This window comes from Cryptotermes secundus, unplaced genomic scaffold (assembly GCF_002891405.2).
Source record: "Cryptotermes secundus unplaced genomic scaffold, Csec_1.0 scaffold602, whole genome shotgun sequence".
Taxonomy (NCBI): domain Eukaryota; kingdom Metazoa; phylum Arthropoda; class Insecta; order Blattodea; family Kalotermitidae; genus Cryptotermes; species Cryptotermes secundus.
The window spans coordinates 419,369-436,838 of NW_019739219.1; the positions used below are offsets into that span (position 1 = coordinate 419,369).

A 17,470-nucleotide genomic window follows, 5' to 3' on the forward strand; every position below is an offset into this window, starting at 1 on the left:
ATGGAATCCAGTCCTAGTGAAGATGATGTGAACATTGTTCAAGTGACAATAATGGATTTAGAGTATTATAGAAACTCAGCTGATAAAGCAGCGTCAGGGTTTGAGAGGACTGAATACAGTCTGGAAAGAAGTTCTACTGTGGGTACAATGCTATCTAACAGCATCGCATACTGCAGAAAAATATTTCGTGAATGGAAGAGTCAACCGATTCGACAAATTTAATTGCTGTCTTTAAGAAATTGCCACAGCCACCCCAACCTTCAGCAACCACCACCCTGATCAGTCATAAACCATCAACATCGATGCAAGACCCTCCATCAGCAAAAGCATTAAGACTCGCTGAAAACTCAGATCATGGATAGTATTTTTTGCAATAAAATGTTTTCATTAAAGTATATACGAGTATATTTCTTTTAGGCTTGGGCCACATGAGCGCACAAAGTACGTCCGTTGCAACGAACGCACTTTATGACGGACGTTGCTGAGGACACCAGACAGTTGCAGAATGCGGTGCGTAGCTTTTTGTCTGCAATGGAGCCAGAAGAAAGCGTAGCATTCGCCTCTTTTGTTTATTTCTACAAAGGACATCACGACGTTCGTTACAACGGACGCATTTTGTGCGCTCGTGTGGCCCCAGCCTATATTGCACACTCAACAGCCTACAGTAGTGTAAACATAACTTTTATATGCACTCGGAAACAAGAAAGTCGTGTGACTCGCTTTGTTGCGGTAATCTTGAACGGTACTTGCAATCCCTGTACTTTGATTCCACGACTATTATAAAATCCAAGCGATTATTCCTGATTTCATAAAAAAAATCGCCAACATATCTGTAATAAATTGCATTAAAGTGGTTTAATCTAACCAAACTTCTCGCCTAAATTCAGTTTTCTGCAGAAACATGAAAATGTATTGAAATACTCAAACAAATTCTTTAGTGATCCTCAGTTTATATAACGATACATTCTTAGCTGAAGCAGTTATGATGGGTTCTAACGGAAAGATTATAATGAATTGGAAATTATGTGAAAGGAAAAGGCACCATTCCAGAATATTCCCAGAAGCGAGGAAAGCTATGACCACCCTAAGCCAAAATGATTGGCCTCTGGGATGAGAATGCACCTTTTAAATCCCGAACAGAAAACAAGGTAGCCAACGCCGTACAAAGTATCCCTTGATACTTTATTTATTTAGTGGGCTGTTGTACGAAGCTTACAGTAGCGCACCAGTTGACTACCGGGAAACGGTGTTCTCTGCTCGGTCCGTGCGAAGGTTGCGTGACGCAACAATGTAAGAACGGTTGGAAGCGGTTTTCTGTGAGGCCCGTTCCGAGACGTTATAAGCAGGACAAGTCTAGAATTTAGTTAGTTTGGGTCCATCAGAAGCGTAGCAGGTTGGTGCTGGATGGCTACCAGCCTGGGAGTTAGATGTGTCAGAGATCAGTAAGAATGTCAACGCTGAAGCTGAGGAATCTACGGCCTTGGAAGCCGTTATCAGACAACGACTGGTGAAGACTTAGTACGCGCTGTAGCGAAATGCTGAGTGTGTGAATTAGAGATAGAGCTATAGTTACTTATAGTTACGATCTGTAAGTGTTCAAAAAATCGATTTACTAATCTAAACACCGTCTACAGTCACCGAATCACGTGAAAATATTGTCAATATAGATGAAATATGGATTTGAAAATATTGCAAATGAAGCAGTGGTGGCGAAATTGAGACACTGGACGGGAGTTTGCCTGGAGAGACCGAAGTTTTCCATGGAAAACTTCAATCAGGATACGCTATTCTGTCTGAGATTTGAAACGAGCACCTCCTGAGAGTCAGGACTGCTACACCATCCTGTTGGATCTGCCGATACTGACAAATTTACTCCATTAGAGTACTCTGAAGTCTAAACAACGTCCAATATTTTAAGTGGCATTCCTCTCTTTGGATACTGGAGAACTCTTTCCAAAGGATTCGATATACTATCTACTCCGCATATGAAATTTTGTGATAATTCTGAAATACTGATTTTGATATATCTGTAATATTCTGTAAAGGTACAGTATTTACTTACTTACTCATGGAGCTGAACTCTTCTTGAGGAGCCGCCAATTCTGCAGCTACTCAAGAATTTTCCAGCATTTTATGGAACCCGAAGGTTCATTACCGTGTTCACAAGAGCCCTCCACTGGTCCCTACCCTAAGCCAAATCAATCCAATCCATACCATCTCATTCTATCTCTCTAAGATCCATTTTAATATTATCCACCCACTTACGCCTTCGCCTAGCGGCCTCCGTAGTCTTGGGGTAACGTTCCCACGTCGTGACTCAAGGTACGCGTGTTCAAAACCGGCGGAGGTCGTGGAATTTTTAAGGGCGGAAAAATTCAGGGAACAAGTCCTCAGGGAGGGACTTTAAGCCATCGGTCCCGTGTCGTAGCTTTACAGCACGTAAAAGAACCTCATGTCCCAAGGGGACCACTGAGCCAAATTCAGGATATTTCCCGCCCAACAGTAGTCTCTACCGCCTCTGGTAGATGGGGGAAGCATCGAGATACCGCTGAGCCAGTAGAGGCCGAACTCGCTGGCTGAGTCGGGACTGATGGCACGCACCAGTACCGGTAGGGAATAGAGACTGGTAGAATATCATAGGGGGACGCACAATGGACTAACAGTTGGTCTAAGTGCATGGGGAAACCCACCCTCTCCAATACAATAAATACAAATACGCCTTTGTCTTCCCAGTGGTTTCTTTCCTTCTGGCTTTCTCAACAATATCCTATATGCATTCCTCTTCTTCCCCATTCGTGCTACATGCCCTGCCCACCTCATCCTCCTTGCCTTGATCATTCTAATTATGCTTGGAGAAGAGTACTAGTTATTTAATGAATACAAATACCAATGGAATTCCGTCTGCATTCTGGTTTCTCGGTTACCCCATAAAAAAAAGCCAATGGCTTGCACAAAACCTGCAGAGACACGCGGCACTGTAGTAAAAGGCCACTGAACAGATGAAGCTGTCAGACTTGTAGGAGAGAAAGTGAAGCATCAGTTGTCGCAGTAACATTCACAGAACTCCTGGGGGCTTCTGTAGTGAGTGTTCGGTTCTTGGGATGTGACGCCGTGAATATGGAGGAACCTGCTACCTCAATCTCGTACCTAGACTCTAAATCCGATTTTTATGTTATTCAAAAACTGTTTCTCCTGTAGTCGTTGAATGACGTCAGATCAGACGCACATAAGATCATGAATAATGAAAAGCCGTTATTTAAGTTACTGCTACAAAATCTGTAATATAATTACCACAATTTTGTTGCACAGACTAAAGATTATAAGACTTGGTCTAGGCTGGCGCGGGATTAAAATGGCTGCCGCAGCACCATGATCGATGCTGAACGAGATGGGAATATTGTCGAAAATAATGAGCAAGTACAGGTCTAGCCGAGCGGTCTCAGGCATGTACTGTCTCCGCTCGCTCTGAAGCCGGGATCGTGGGTTCGAATCCCATAAAGGGCATTAATGTTTGGTATGTGTTTATTCTCTGTCTGTGTTGTCCTGTGTTTAGGTAGTTCCATAAACTCATTCCCAGTGCACTCTGCCTTACCTTATACAGGGTGTATCACAACTCAACGGCAAAACTTCATGAACGGACTCCTCATGTAGAGAGAAGAAAAAAAGTTTATGATAACATGGGTCGGGAAATGCATATAATTACAGTACAGTAATTGTGTCTGCACGCCACTGAAAAGAATTGGCGACATGAGTGTTTTCTATCCGTGGGTCGGCTTTTCACTGGAAGGACAGCTCTATGATTATCATGACGTCATCTCTGATTACTTCGTGATAAATTTTCCTCTGCCAGTTCTGTTCAGTGGCGTGCAGACACAATTACTACTATGCAACTATATGCATTTCTTCTCTCTATATGAGGAGTCCGTTCCTGAAGTTTTGCCGTTGAGTCGTGATACACCCTGTATAGCATTATTCAAAAGCAACCGTTTGCACAACCCACTAAGAAGGCAATAACAATATATTTATTAAGTTTGTCACTGTCTGTATATTCTTAATGTGATGGATGGCCTCGATAAGGTGATACCAGATTTGCAATATCTGGTCTAAAATCACTTCAATCGTAAATAAGCGAACAACGTGCTCGGAGGGCCTCATTCCTAGCGCTCCCTTGCCTCTGGCGACTTGGGAACCATTCATCTAGAACAATTCATTAACATCCGTTTTCACTTACTCTTGCAGTGCCCCCTGGAACGCATGCAGGTCTGCTGGTAATAAAGCCGATCCCATCCACGGCTTCATCGAGAGGTGGTGCGCGCGCATCATCCTACAGCACATCCAGTTTACACGACTTCTTTGGTGCGCCATCTCATTCCTTTGCGACGTTCGTGGCCGCGCCTGCGCCCTTCGAACCCTCGGCTGCCAGGAGGCAGTCTGACGATAGTTCCTATGTCGAGTCCCAGAGTGACTACAGCATCATGCCAGCTTTCGGCACGTCGTACGACTTGTAGCAGGTAAACATCATAAATTCGAGGGCATTCGGAAAATACGGGTAACTTAATGTGATCTGTCAACAAAACAATGGGAAAAAATTGTATTAGGTACAAAAAATAAGTACGTACTCAAACTACTTTTCAATGCAGTCACCGCCAGAAATGAGGCAGCTGTACTGAGAAATAAGTTTTTATATGCCTGTCGCCTGTGAGCTCGGCCGCGATTTCACGCCTTCTATCAACACACGCCGTGTTCCCAACCAGTTCTTAAGGTAGGTAAACAAATAATAGTCGCTTGGAGCGTGATCATGGCTGTAAGAAGGGTAGTCAAACAACTCCCAGTTGAAATGCTCCACCAGTGCTCGAGTGCAAGCAGCTGTGTGCGGATGCGCATTGTCATGGAGGAGCATTACACCGTATGTCAGCATTCCACACCTTTTGTTCTGAATGGTCCTAAGAAGTTTTTAGTGTTTAGCAATATACTTCTGGCGTTATTGTGGTCCCTTGTTGCATAATTCTGTCTTCAGCACTCCTTTCCTGTCCCACAAAACAGCTGCCACCAGCTTTCTGGCAGGCAGACATTTCTTTACAATTTTTTGGCTTTTTTGGTGAATGTCTGTGCATTAATTTCTTTCACTGCTCTTTGGTTTCAACATTCACAAATGAAACCAAAGATTCATCACCTGCTAATCCTAAGATGTGATTGAGAATTTCATTGCAATCTTTGTGGTATCGCTCTAAAAACTCAACGCCGAAGCCATTCTCTGCGTTTTGTGCGCACCCGTGAGCATTTTCGGAAATCATCTTGCGCAGAATTTGTCATAACCTAGCCTAACTGTGATAATCTCATAGAGAACAGAGCGTAAAATTAGTGGAAATTCACACGAAAGTTCTGAAATTCTGAAGACCCGTCTTTCACAATTTTTTTGGTCAACACTTTGAACAAGATCATAGCTCAAGCGGTTAGTCGCTGGCTTCCCACCGCGGCGGCCCGAGTTCGATCCCGGGTCTGGTCAAGTAGGATTTGTGGTGGACAAAGTGGCGCTGGGGCGGGTTTTCTCCGAGTATTTCGGTTTCCCCTGCCAATCTTCATTCCACCAAATTCTCCATCATCATAATCACCCGGGCAGGCTACAATAGGCCAGTCAGTGGCCGCCGTGCCGAGTGGACCCAGTTGGACTCCACCTCCCACTAAGCGAATTAAAAAGAAATCATGATGACAGTATCGTTTAAGCGATCAGTACGCCATACCACCCATGCTAAGTGACTATCATAATGTGACGTAACGACCAACTGTTAGGCTACAGCATGATAAACACGTTCCCGCGGAGACAGATTCTAGGTAAACAGCCCGCTGCTAGGTAAAGCCTAAATAATTCGCGACAACAATCGGATTACTTACGTTGCTTTGCAACGCGCTGTAAATACAACAATGAAGAAGAGTTGTTTTCTATGTGGTTCGCATGATCAAGTCAAGGAGGATGAGGTGGGCAGGGCATGTGGCACGAATGGGGAGAGGCGAGGAATGCGTACAGGATTTGGTGGGAAAGCCAGAAGCAGAGACCACTGGGAAGACCAAGGAGTAGGTGGGTGGACAATATTAAAATGGATCTTAGATGGATGGGATGGTATGGATTGGATTTATCTGGCTCAGAATAGGGACCAGTGGAGAGCTCTTGTGAACACGGTAATGAACTTTCGGGTTCCATAAAATGCTGGGAAATTCTTGATTAGCTGCAGAATTGGCGGCTCCTCCAGAAGGGCTCAGCTCCATGAGTAAGTAAGGTAAAGGGACCGATATTCTAACCATATATCTAGTAATAGCAAAACCGTACTCGCACGGTCCTTTCATTTCATTTACGATCATAGTTCCGCCGTAAGTTTCAGCCACTTCAGTTGAGAAAGTGTCGTCTCAACAGACCAACAAAATACATTGGCCCATGGCACCTCCAGCCAACACACTACGATTGCAGTGCAGCATCCTTCTTCCTATGTTTGGTAGCACTTCATGTTCAACAAACATGGCAGTGATACATTTCAAGGTTATGTTTGCATTCATGTGATAGTGAATTTCAAAGAACTTGACTTATGACGTGCGTGAAAAGTCGTCCCGATGTGGGTCACTGGTTTGCCGCGACTTTCGCTGAAACAACCTTAGTCAGCGGTATCCTGCCTTGCACACAGTAGCCGCTCTGAGTGACGAGTTTAAGGGTCAATACACTCTCTGTGGCAATGACTGATTGGGACGTCTGTGAGGTACCTAAATAACTCGTACTTTCCATTACTTTAACTCTCCCCATGTCCCGCCTTGGCATGTGATTAAACTGTACCAAAAAACGATTGATAAAAACAGTTTTGAAAGTAAACTATAAGACGGAAGGAAAGTGGGAAGGCCAATAATGAGAGGTCTTGAAGATGCAGATGATGATATACTGGAGACTTGAAGTTACGGGATGGAGGAAGAATGCGCGTCTCTCGTAAAGTATTCCACGGTTCTCAGAGGCCCGTAAAGTTCAAGAACATGTAACTTAGTAAGTTAATATGCTACAGAATATTCCTGGCCAGTCACGAAAGTTGTAGTTCTTCACGTTGCTGCAGATTCCTACAAAACTGTACGATAACAGCAACAACATAAATATTTTTACAGCCCCTCTTTGCCTATACTAAGTTATAACATGTTCATGAACAGTATAAATAATTGCATTTCCAAGTTCTGCATTTTGCTACAAGTTCTTATCAGGTTGTAAGGAGATCGCATGGACCTACATAGCTTCACAACCTCTCTGCACCCACAGCAAGCTATAAAATGTTCCTGCACAGCTTCATAACCTCTCTAAGCTTTCAGTAAGCTATCACATGTTCCCTTGCAGGTCTACATATTGTTGCAGCGCCCTATCAGACAGCAGGAACCTACGTGCATAGCTTTACAGCATCTCACTGTCTACAGTAAGCTATAAAATGTTCCTGCACAGCTTCATAACCTCTCTAAACCTTCAGTAAGCTATAACATGTTCCCTTGCAGATCTACATATTGTTGCAGCGCCCTATCAAACAGCAGGAACCTACATACNACACCCACAGTAAGCCATAAAATGTTCCTGCACAGCTTCATAACCTCTCTAAGCTTTCAGTAAGCTATCACATGTTCCCTTGCAGGTCTACATATTGTTGCAGCGCCCTATCAGACAGCAGGAACCTACGTGCATAGCTTTACAGCATCTCACTGTCTACAGTAAGCTATAAAATGTTCCTGCACAGCTTCATAACCTCTCTAAACCTTCAGTAAGCTATAACATGTTCCCTTGCAGATCTACATATTGTTGCAGCGCCCTATCAAACAGCAGGAACCTACATACATACCTTTACAGCCTCTCACTGTCTACAGTAAGCCATAAAATGTTCCTGCACAGCTTCATAACCTCTCTAAACCTTCAGTAAGCTATAACATGTTCCCTTGCAGATCTACATATTGTTGCAGCGCCCTATCAAACAGCAGGAACCTACGTGCATAGCTTTACAGCATCTCACTGTCTACAGTAAGCCATAAAATGTTCCTGTACATTCATAACACTTACAGTTCTCAGAATTACTGGATTTTTGGACTTGTCGCATCGTCCGATATTCTAGAAAATATAAAACAAGACGTTTCGGAAATTGGATCTGTTTCCGTCCTCAGGTAAGGGGGGTAGACACGTACTCAGTTGGGCCCCTTAGAAAGATCTAATCTCAATCACTGGTCCAGTAATTGTGTTCATTACACACCATCGTCAGACCTCTTTAGAATTTAGCGTTCTCAGTTTTGTCCACTGCTGCAGGTGCATGATAACAGAGGGAACTCAAAATAGCTTTACAACCTCTGTACGTGTATAGTAATCTATAAAATATTCCTCGACATTCAAGAAAAGTTCAGTTTGTACACTGCTGCAGGGTGATAACAGGAACCTAACATCTTTATAACTGAAGAATGTCTTCTTGGATGCGGCGCCCTGTAGATCTTATTTGAACAGCCGTTCCTCCAAAAGGTCGGCTTCAACAAGATCTACATGGCGCCACATCCAAGAAGACGCACACTTCATAGTCACTGCCGTGAAAACCTCAAATCTAACAGCTTTATAACTTCTCTACACCTGCGGTAGGGCATGAAGTTTTCCTGCACAGCCAGCAAAAAGGGCGCGGAATATTTCGCCCTATGTAGAGACATATACTGAAAATAAAATAAAATGTACTTCAATATATCTGACGATTGATTTAGCAAAACTGTGCTTAGATACAGATACATTTTAAGTAACTGTTGGCAACTCGGTGACTATTTTTACAGTAAGTCGCGTCCACAGTTTGAGGAACCATGCTGCATGCAGTATTGACACACGGTCTTTTTACTTTTCCAGGAATGTGGACTTGATAGCCAACACCGACCCTCCACGGAGACGTTACTTGCTAGGTCCGAGCAACATTCCAGCAGACAAAACAGGAAGCTGTAGGTTGTGTCCCAAGGGATATCCTCGCTCGCTCGACTCCAACATAGGGAACATATGTCATAAACCTGGCAACAGGGCACTGCTGCTTTTCGTGTTTTGTGCACAGTGAACTATGCTTGACTTGCAATGTGGTAGGACCAGAACTGATATCAGATGGGAAAAACTTAAAAAACCAGACAGATCAGAGTCTTCTGAGATGTGACGCCCTATAGGTTAGCAGATATGAACCAACGTTTCGTAGAAATCTGCTACCAGTATCTTCAATTCTGGGATGTGAAGCCGAAATTTTGGTACCTATCTATGAGTACAAAACTACAAGGGACACATCCTAGAACGCGGCGGTGAGGACTCCAAACGTCGAAAGTTCAAAAAACACCGTAGCAAGCTTCCTATGCCTAGAAGTCAGATAACTTTGTGACTGACAGTTGCCATAAATTTCAGATTGTCACGTGACGAAAGCTTAACCAATCAGCTTTATTAATCGGGTTTACGAGTGCGTTATGTTGCCGTGTTGCATTCTTAAGGAATGTGGTGCTGGACTCAAAGACAGTGAAATGTATTGCTCTCGAGAAATTGAACTTGAATGAATATGCCATAAGAAATAGCATGACGATGTCGCTTCTGATCGATTGCAAGTTGTTCGTAATATCACGCCTATGACAATTTCAAGTGGAAGCAATCTCGCGCCGTCGCGGTCTTACAGTTCTGCCTCTCTCTTAACGACGAACCGTCATTCATACATCCTATTATTTTATTTCAAATTTAGCAGCAGGTAATTTTCTCTTGAGTGCCAGTATTTATCTCCACTGCGTTCTCTGAGCTTGCTCCCTTCGCCTGAACCCGCCACCTCACTTAATGGAAGTCTCATCCTGATATCTTAAGAGAATTTGCGTTTATTTCAACATCACAAACTCGCGTTAAGACTCAGTTCTTAAGGGCTCATACACGTACAAGTCTGGCTCGCGAGTATGACTCGGCTCGGGTTCCAATGAGCCAAACTCGTCCGTGTGTGGGTCGCAAAGTTGGGAGTCAGCTCATGCGTTTGTGGTGAAATTAATCCGAGCTCGGCTCCCGAGTCAAGCTCGCCGAGCCGTCCTCCCCTTTAGGGAGGACCGGTGACAGTGGAGGACATAGTTAAAATTTCATTCTTTACACTTCGGTTAAATTTGTTACGATAGTTCAAAGATGCAATCAGCGTCACTATTCAGATCACCACAGTCAAACGAAATACTTATATATATAAATGGCGACTGTTGAGACGTTAAGCGCTGTACCCTTCTACATGCTTAGCATCCAGCAGAATTTCAAAGACTGAGAAATCTTATAATATTGACAATTGGTGTTCAACCTAAGATAGGCAACCCGTCAGAATCAGAACTATATTAAGTGGTACAGAAATGCAGATGTATATCAATAAAATTGTCGTCTATTACTCGTCATCGCTGGGAACTGAATTTTGTAATCAAATGGAAAGGCAAGGTTTCCGTCAACACAACACACGTGGTTATACAATCAATCAGTACTCAGATTGAATTTTATTTTCTAACTGCTACATGTATCGGCCCTCATGGGGCCATCATCAGGCAGTAATTATGATCGAACGGGAAAAGTTATTTAAACTCCCAAATATGGATTCATAATTAGGGCAACACGTTCACATTATAAAATCAAACCTACATTAGAAATATAAGAATCACAATATGAACTTTCTCAATATTAACATCATATACGTACAAAGAAATTGCATTACAATTGTATTCAAGATATATTTAAAACTAGCGGAACCTCCAGTTAGTGCCGAGGTCAAGAAAATGTGGATCTATACATCCACTCCCCCATACGCCTTCATGGTGTAATGCTTAATTAGTTAAGCACAGGAGACAACCTTACCTTTATGGATGTTTTGAGGTTTTCACGGCGATGACAATGAAGAAAGTCGTCTTCTGGGTTTAGGCANTACCTTTACTTTAACAAATATATGCGATCTTACGGAAAATATGCAATCATATTTTTCAATTTAAGGAGAAGACGCCAATTAACCAGCTAGACAGATATGGAATTGTTACGAATTTTTATTTCAGTTTACGTCCGGAGAACGTGCATGAATGTACTCGTAAGAGTTTCTATGTGTCACGCTCGGGTGTCGCTGAGTTGCGGCGCAGTCTGCCGGTTACGGCAGCATTTGCTTTCTCGCAGACGAGCAGGGACATTTCATTCTACACTTAGAAAGTAGAGCAAGGATGGAAGAGGTTGGAAGTAAATGTGCTTCACTTGAGTGACAGCATGAAACGGAACGTTTTCTGCTTGACACTTCTGTTAAATTTCTGGTGAACGCCGATCCTGAAACCCTGACTTCATATTTCAGCAAAAACATAGCTTGTAATATAGGCCCAAACGGCACAGATATTCGAAGAAAGTCGTCTTCCTGGATGTAGCGCCGTGTATATTATGTAAACCAATGTTTCGGAGGAATGTATCGCCTCCATCTTCAGGGTATAAAATTCTGCTGCAGTCACCTCCTCACGTTGGTTCCTTGCTCGAATATTTTATACCCTGAAGATGGAGGCGATACACTTCTCCGAAACGTCGGTTTACACAATGTCTATACGGCGCCACATCCCAGAAGACTGCATTCTTCATAGTCACCGCCGTGGAAACCTCAAATCTCACGGCACAAATATTCCTTCTGAGGTAAACAGACTAATTTATAGTCTTGCCGACTGAGATGTCAGCCTTCGATTCCCGGTAAGGGCAGCGTATTTTAGTTTCTTTCCATTGTACAGAACGTCTCTGGGGCCCACAAAACATTCTATTCAGTTAGTAGGGCGGTTATTTTCCCGGGGTTAATGTGACTAGGATGTGAAGCTGGCCACTCAGTCCAACTTAGTGCAGAGGGTAACAATGCGTGAAGTTATGCCTCCGCTTCTCCATACGTCTCCACGGTGTGGAGCTTCTTACCCACAGGAAGAACTTCATGCACCTTCCTTCACTTTCAGACTATGAAACAGTGTTGTATCACGTGAGTATAAATTTTGTACCAATATATTATTAAAAATATTTTTAACAAACCTTGCATGTGGTTTACACTCTCACCTCCATTTCTCTTTCAAATTCGAAATACGGACGTAACAAGAGGCACCCCAATAAACTGTGTCTGCTTTCCGTATGATTTACTTGTGATTTCGAATATCTCACTGGCCATGATATTCACTTATGGAATATATATTGTTTCAAAATATATTTCTGTAGCTTACGGACCTGTTGCTAAGCGTCCGTTTCTGGGCAACGGCTAGGTGAATACGTTCCTGTTTCTGGACACAATATTCTTAATAATTCAACAGACCGACCCAATAATAAAAGAGCTGTTTTCTATGTAGTCCGCGCCGACATGTTATAAGCAAGGGACAAAGTTGAAAGTCAGTTCTGTCCGGGAGTCTGTGAAGAGAGAACTTGAGCCGGGGGCAGAGAAGTAGCCATGGTTGGAGCTGTTACCAGGAAACGACTGGTGGAGACTGTAACAGACTGAGATCATTAGTGATCTGTAAAGCTCGGAAATTAGCGATCGTGCTATAATTACTTGTACTTACGAGTCGGGGTTTATAAGTGGTCAATAAATCGAGTCACCAATCCAAACCCCGTCTATAGCCACACATACTACGTGACAACAGCAATAGAGACATATTGCAGAACCTGAAATTGTCATGTATTTCAATAAATTATCACCAAAACGTGTATGTTTCAAATGCAAGTTCGTCATCTTTGTTTAATTCAAGGCAGGTTTTATTAGCCCGTTCCCTCTCAAAGTCTATCCTCCCATCGTCTTTTGGGTCACCCCACCCAACATTTCTTCGCCCGTCTGATTACCAATTCTTACTTCTTGGCTTAATCTTGAAAAGTTCGTTCTTAAGATGTGATCATGCCACTCGTTTCTGTGCTCTGGGATTCTATCTTCTAATTTTTTTTTTTTTTTTGCTAGTAGGGTGGGACTAAGTCCCTTGTACTGCGGCCACTTCTGGCCTATTGTACCAGCCCCAGATGATAGGTGAGGGTGATTGTGGAGCAATTGATGGAATGAAGATTGGCAGGGGAAACCGAGGTACTCGGAGAAAACCTGCCCCAGCGCCACCACAAATCCCACTTGACCAGACCCGGGATCGAACCCGGGCCGCCGCGGTGGGAAGTTAGCGACTAACCGCTTGAGCTATGGCGCGGCCTCTTCTGTCTTCTAAAGAATATATTTGTGAGAGATAGGATTGCGTGGTGTGGACTGGATTTATCTGGTTCAGGATAGAGACTAGTGGAGGACTCTTTTGAACACGGTAATGAACCTTTGGGTTCCATAAAATGTTGGGAAATTCGTGAGTAATTGCACAACTGGCAGCTTCTCAAGAAGAGCTCAGCTCCATGAAATTAGCTACTTTATTTAAAGCGTACTGTAGCATGTAGACCCGTTACTAAATAGCGACTCTGTAAACAACGCTCGCTGCTAGGCAAAAAACAATTGAACAGCAACAGAGGAACGGTGTTTTCTGTGTGGTCCGTGACGAGATATGAGTAGGACAATTAGTAAGAGTTCGTCTCTCTGAATTAGTGCACTGAAATGAAGAGTTGATTGGTGAGTTAGTGGCAGATCTGCAGTTCAGTCGTTGTGAGCTGTTGCTGTTAGAAGCTGGTAGCTGATGCACGGGGATAGTGCGGGAACCTAGGGTAAGAGGAACGTCAGCCGTTGAAAGCCGTTTCCAGGCAACGACTAATGAACATATAGCAGACTGAGAAGACTTAGTACGTGCTGTAGTAAACTGCTGAGGGTGTGATATAGCGATATCACTATATACTTGCTTTCAGATGAGAACTGGAAGTGTTCAGTATATCCAATTACCAATCCAAACCCCGACAATAATCACTAATACACCTGGCAGTATAGTTCTTACGCGTTGCGTATTGTATTGCGAACTTGTTCTGCAAGTTTATATCCAGAGACGCGACTGAAGAAGAGCATTCCTGCTCTTTCAGGGATAAGATTTAGTGCCTAAAAATAAACTCCGTGGCTTCAGTCGGCAAGCGAACTATACCGACCGAGCTACCGCCGCTTGTCGGCGAAGTTAGTGCCAACTTTGGCGGATAGAGGGTGTCGCATGGTCAGCGCAACGAATCCCCACGTCCGTTAATGTCGGTTTTCTAAACCGGAGCCGCTAATTCCTTGAAATATCTCAATTATCCTCACGAGGCTGAGTGGACCCCATACCAGACCCACTACCTCTCAGAAAATTTGGTAGCGCTGGGAATCGAATCCGGGACCTCTGGATCTGTAGCCATGAACTCTGACCGCTAGACCACAGAGGCCTAAACGAGTTCTATATATTATATCTTACAATAAGCCGCTTCTGAGAACATCGACAAAATTTTATTTCAACTGCATGTAGTGTAATGGGATGGGATACAGTGGACCGAAAAGAATTAAAATTAAATTCGTTCAACAAATTACAATTTAGACTCTCAATACAAAATTTCGGTGGTATCTGTTTAATAGTTTCATAGGTTAAGCACGCGGACATACCTACATAAACACACATATACATTCATGGAAGGCTTCCTCATCATGAACTCACTTTATACACCTCGTAATAAGAAAGCATGAAAATTATGTTTCCAGTCAGGTTGATCAAATAAAGGAAGACGAGATGGGCAGAACATGTAGCACGCACTGGAAAGAACAGGAATGCATACAGGGTTTTGGTGGCCTAATCTGAAGGAACCTGACAACTTGGAAGACCTGAGCATAGAGGGAGAATGCTATTAGAATGGACCTCAAAGTAAGAGGATGTCATAATGTGGACTGGGACCAGTGGGACGCTCTTGTGAATATGATGAAAGTTCTAGTCCCATAAAATGCTCGGAATGTTTTGAGCAGCTCAGTAACTATAAGCTTCCCATTCAGGAATCTGCTCTATGGAGTTAATTACTTACGCAAAGTGAGTTATTCAATTGTTCTGTATCAGATGTTGAAGTTATAAAATGGGTCATGGAATGACACGCATTTTCTGAATAATATGTCAGAAATTTTACCAGAACAGTAACACTGAATGGAATTCGAAACAGGTACTTCTGAATCCTCTACATATGTAATTATTGCTATAATAACAGCGGCGATTATGAGGAGTATTATTTGGGATGTACTGCTGAGGAGTCCACCGATGTTTCGGAGATACTTACTACCCCCATCTTCACAGTCGAAGAATAAGCCATAAAAAGCTCTATTTACCCCTGTTCAATACTGATATCTTGCTTGCATCCTAGAACAGATTTAAAGGTAAAGGTAGAATTGTCCCTGTACTTAACTAAGTAAGGACATTAAGGCGTATGGGGGAGTGGATGTATAGACCCACGTTTTCTTGACCTTGCCACTAGTTGGAGGTGAATGATGAGCTTCACGCCCCGCGGAAATATCCCCCGGTACACAACGTGTAGGAGGTTGGGTGGACCCCACAGCCGATCTGAACGACATGGAGAAATGAAAAGTCTTGACCCCACCGGGACACAAACTCCGACCCCTTGGTCGTCCAGCCAGTAGCTATACCGACTGTGCTAACTCTTCGTAATCATTGCTGTACTGATACCTCATAGTTCTTGTGTACAAAACACATTTTACATAGAAAGATTAGTACCATGCTCAACGCTTTTGTTAGCGTTAGACAACCAGCACAGCACTCCTGTTATTGGTACAACTGTACTCAGGCGCTGAGGCGTAAGAATGGCAAAGATACTCGTCACACGATCTGTTGCTGGATTTGTGAAGCATTGGATTGATACGCTGACATCACCGCCACCACCGGACACTCTTTCAAACTATAAACTCACTAAGTCACGTGCTCATGATCTTCCGCGCTCCCCCTTAAAAAACACAGAATTGAATGTCCGTAACGCGATAATGAAACGAAAACAAAGCCCGCATTTACAAAATGACATAGAATTCGTCAGATATGCTAATTAGAACTGGGGTTCTCAAGATATTTGCCACATTTTAAGGAACTCCAAGGTATTCCCATGTTCAGAAGAAACCGCCTCTGGGTCCTATGAATAGCCTGACGAATCAAGACCTTTTTTTTCCTTGGCACTACAGCCGCAGTGGGCCTAGGCCTACCTCCATGAACTCCGTTCACTTCGGTTTTTCTCGATCTTACACATACGGTAGGACTCCTTGGGCGAGTGATCAGCTCGTCGCAAGGCCTCTACCTGTACACAAACACAGAAAAACGCACACAAACATCCATGCCCTGAGTGGGATTCGAACCCACGATCCCGGCTTCCGAGCGAGCGAAGAGAGTGCATGCCTTAGACCGCTCGGCTACCGTGACCGGCATCAAGACCTTTACCAACTCAATTTTTACCATACTTTGCGTATCTGGAAGAAATAAAAGAAGGCTTATGTGATCATCTTACTGTCTGTGTTACCCCTTACGTTGCTAGGCAACGGCTCCGTAACACGTTCCAGTGGCAACGAACACACATAACAATAGAAGGACTATTGGACACAGTGTTGTCTGTGCGGCCCATGTCGTATCAAATACTCAATATATTGGGAGCTCTTTTCAGAATATCTTGTTTCAAGATCAGTTAATTATAATATCCACACATGTAAGCTCAAGTTTCTCACGTGATATCGTTCCTTCGGGTTTTCCGAATGTAAATATTGTCACGATTATGGGTGACTCTCGACGGGGTCTGGATTCGTAACTGGATTTACTGTCCACTTATACACAACCCTTTACAAGTAATTATAGCGTCACCTCTAATCTTCATACTTTACGAATGACTAGAACACACGCTAAGTCTTTTCCAGCCTGCAGCGTCTTCACCAGTCGTTTCCCGGTAACGGCTTCTGTCAGTGGAGGTTCTTCAGGTTCCGCGCTCACGAAATTTTCGGCTTCAGTTCGTCTTGGCGTCAAGCCCCTTGATACTCACGACCAGAAATTTTTTCCAGCTCAACCCTTGTGGCAATAGTCTATGTAACATACTCTCCAACGAGAAGATAGAGTTGTCTCTTATGAAATATACTTGGCCTTTCATCAAGTGTACATTTCGCAAATACAGCATGTTACTGAAAATTCTTCCTTTTACGCTATAAACTAGTATAAGTCCTCCGTCAGTACTGGTTCTACAAAGCAGATTATGCGTATCTTACGTATCTTATGCTACAACGGCACCTTACTGACTTGAACGGTCCTAACCTTGACCACCGCCAAGTTTAAGCCTTTCTCCCACTTACAACCCTCGGCACGGACCACCGTAGAAAACATCGTTACCAACAGTACCTCTATTGTTGTGTCTTGATTCGTTACCGTGGAGACGCTGCTCAAATCGTTTCAGTGGACACGTGTTTTGTTTGTGAAGCGCGTTACCAAGAAACAGCTCTGGTATATTTGCTTAGCTCGCTGCCGTTGTAATGGATACCGCGTGCTAGTCCCCCCCCGTGAGTAAAGCTGCTGTGGCGTGAAACTGACA

At 43.5% G+C, this 17,470-nt stretch overlaps 1 protein-coding gene across 3 annotated transcripts in view; it reads right to left on the reverse strand.

The window, feature by feature from the left end:
• The window catches only part of LOC111871744, a 141,893-nt gene that overhangs the window by 109,154 nt on the left and 15,269 nt on the right, over positions 1–17,470 (reverse strand). For 2 of the 3 annotated variants that reach the window (XM_033754373.1, XM_023865048.2), the window contains exon 1: positions 4,232–4,328. The exons of the other annotated variant lie outside the window; for it this stretch is intronic. In XM_033754373.1, the coding sequence (XP_033610264.1) occupies positions 4,232–4,323 (92 nt within the window). In that variant the 5' untranslated portion in view covers positions 4,324–4,328. Of the gene's footprint in view, positions 1–4,231; positions 4,329–17,470 lie in introns of those variants that run through there. 3 annotated transcript variants of the gene reach the window in all.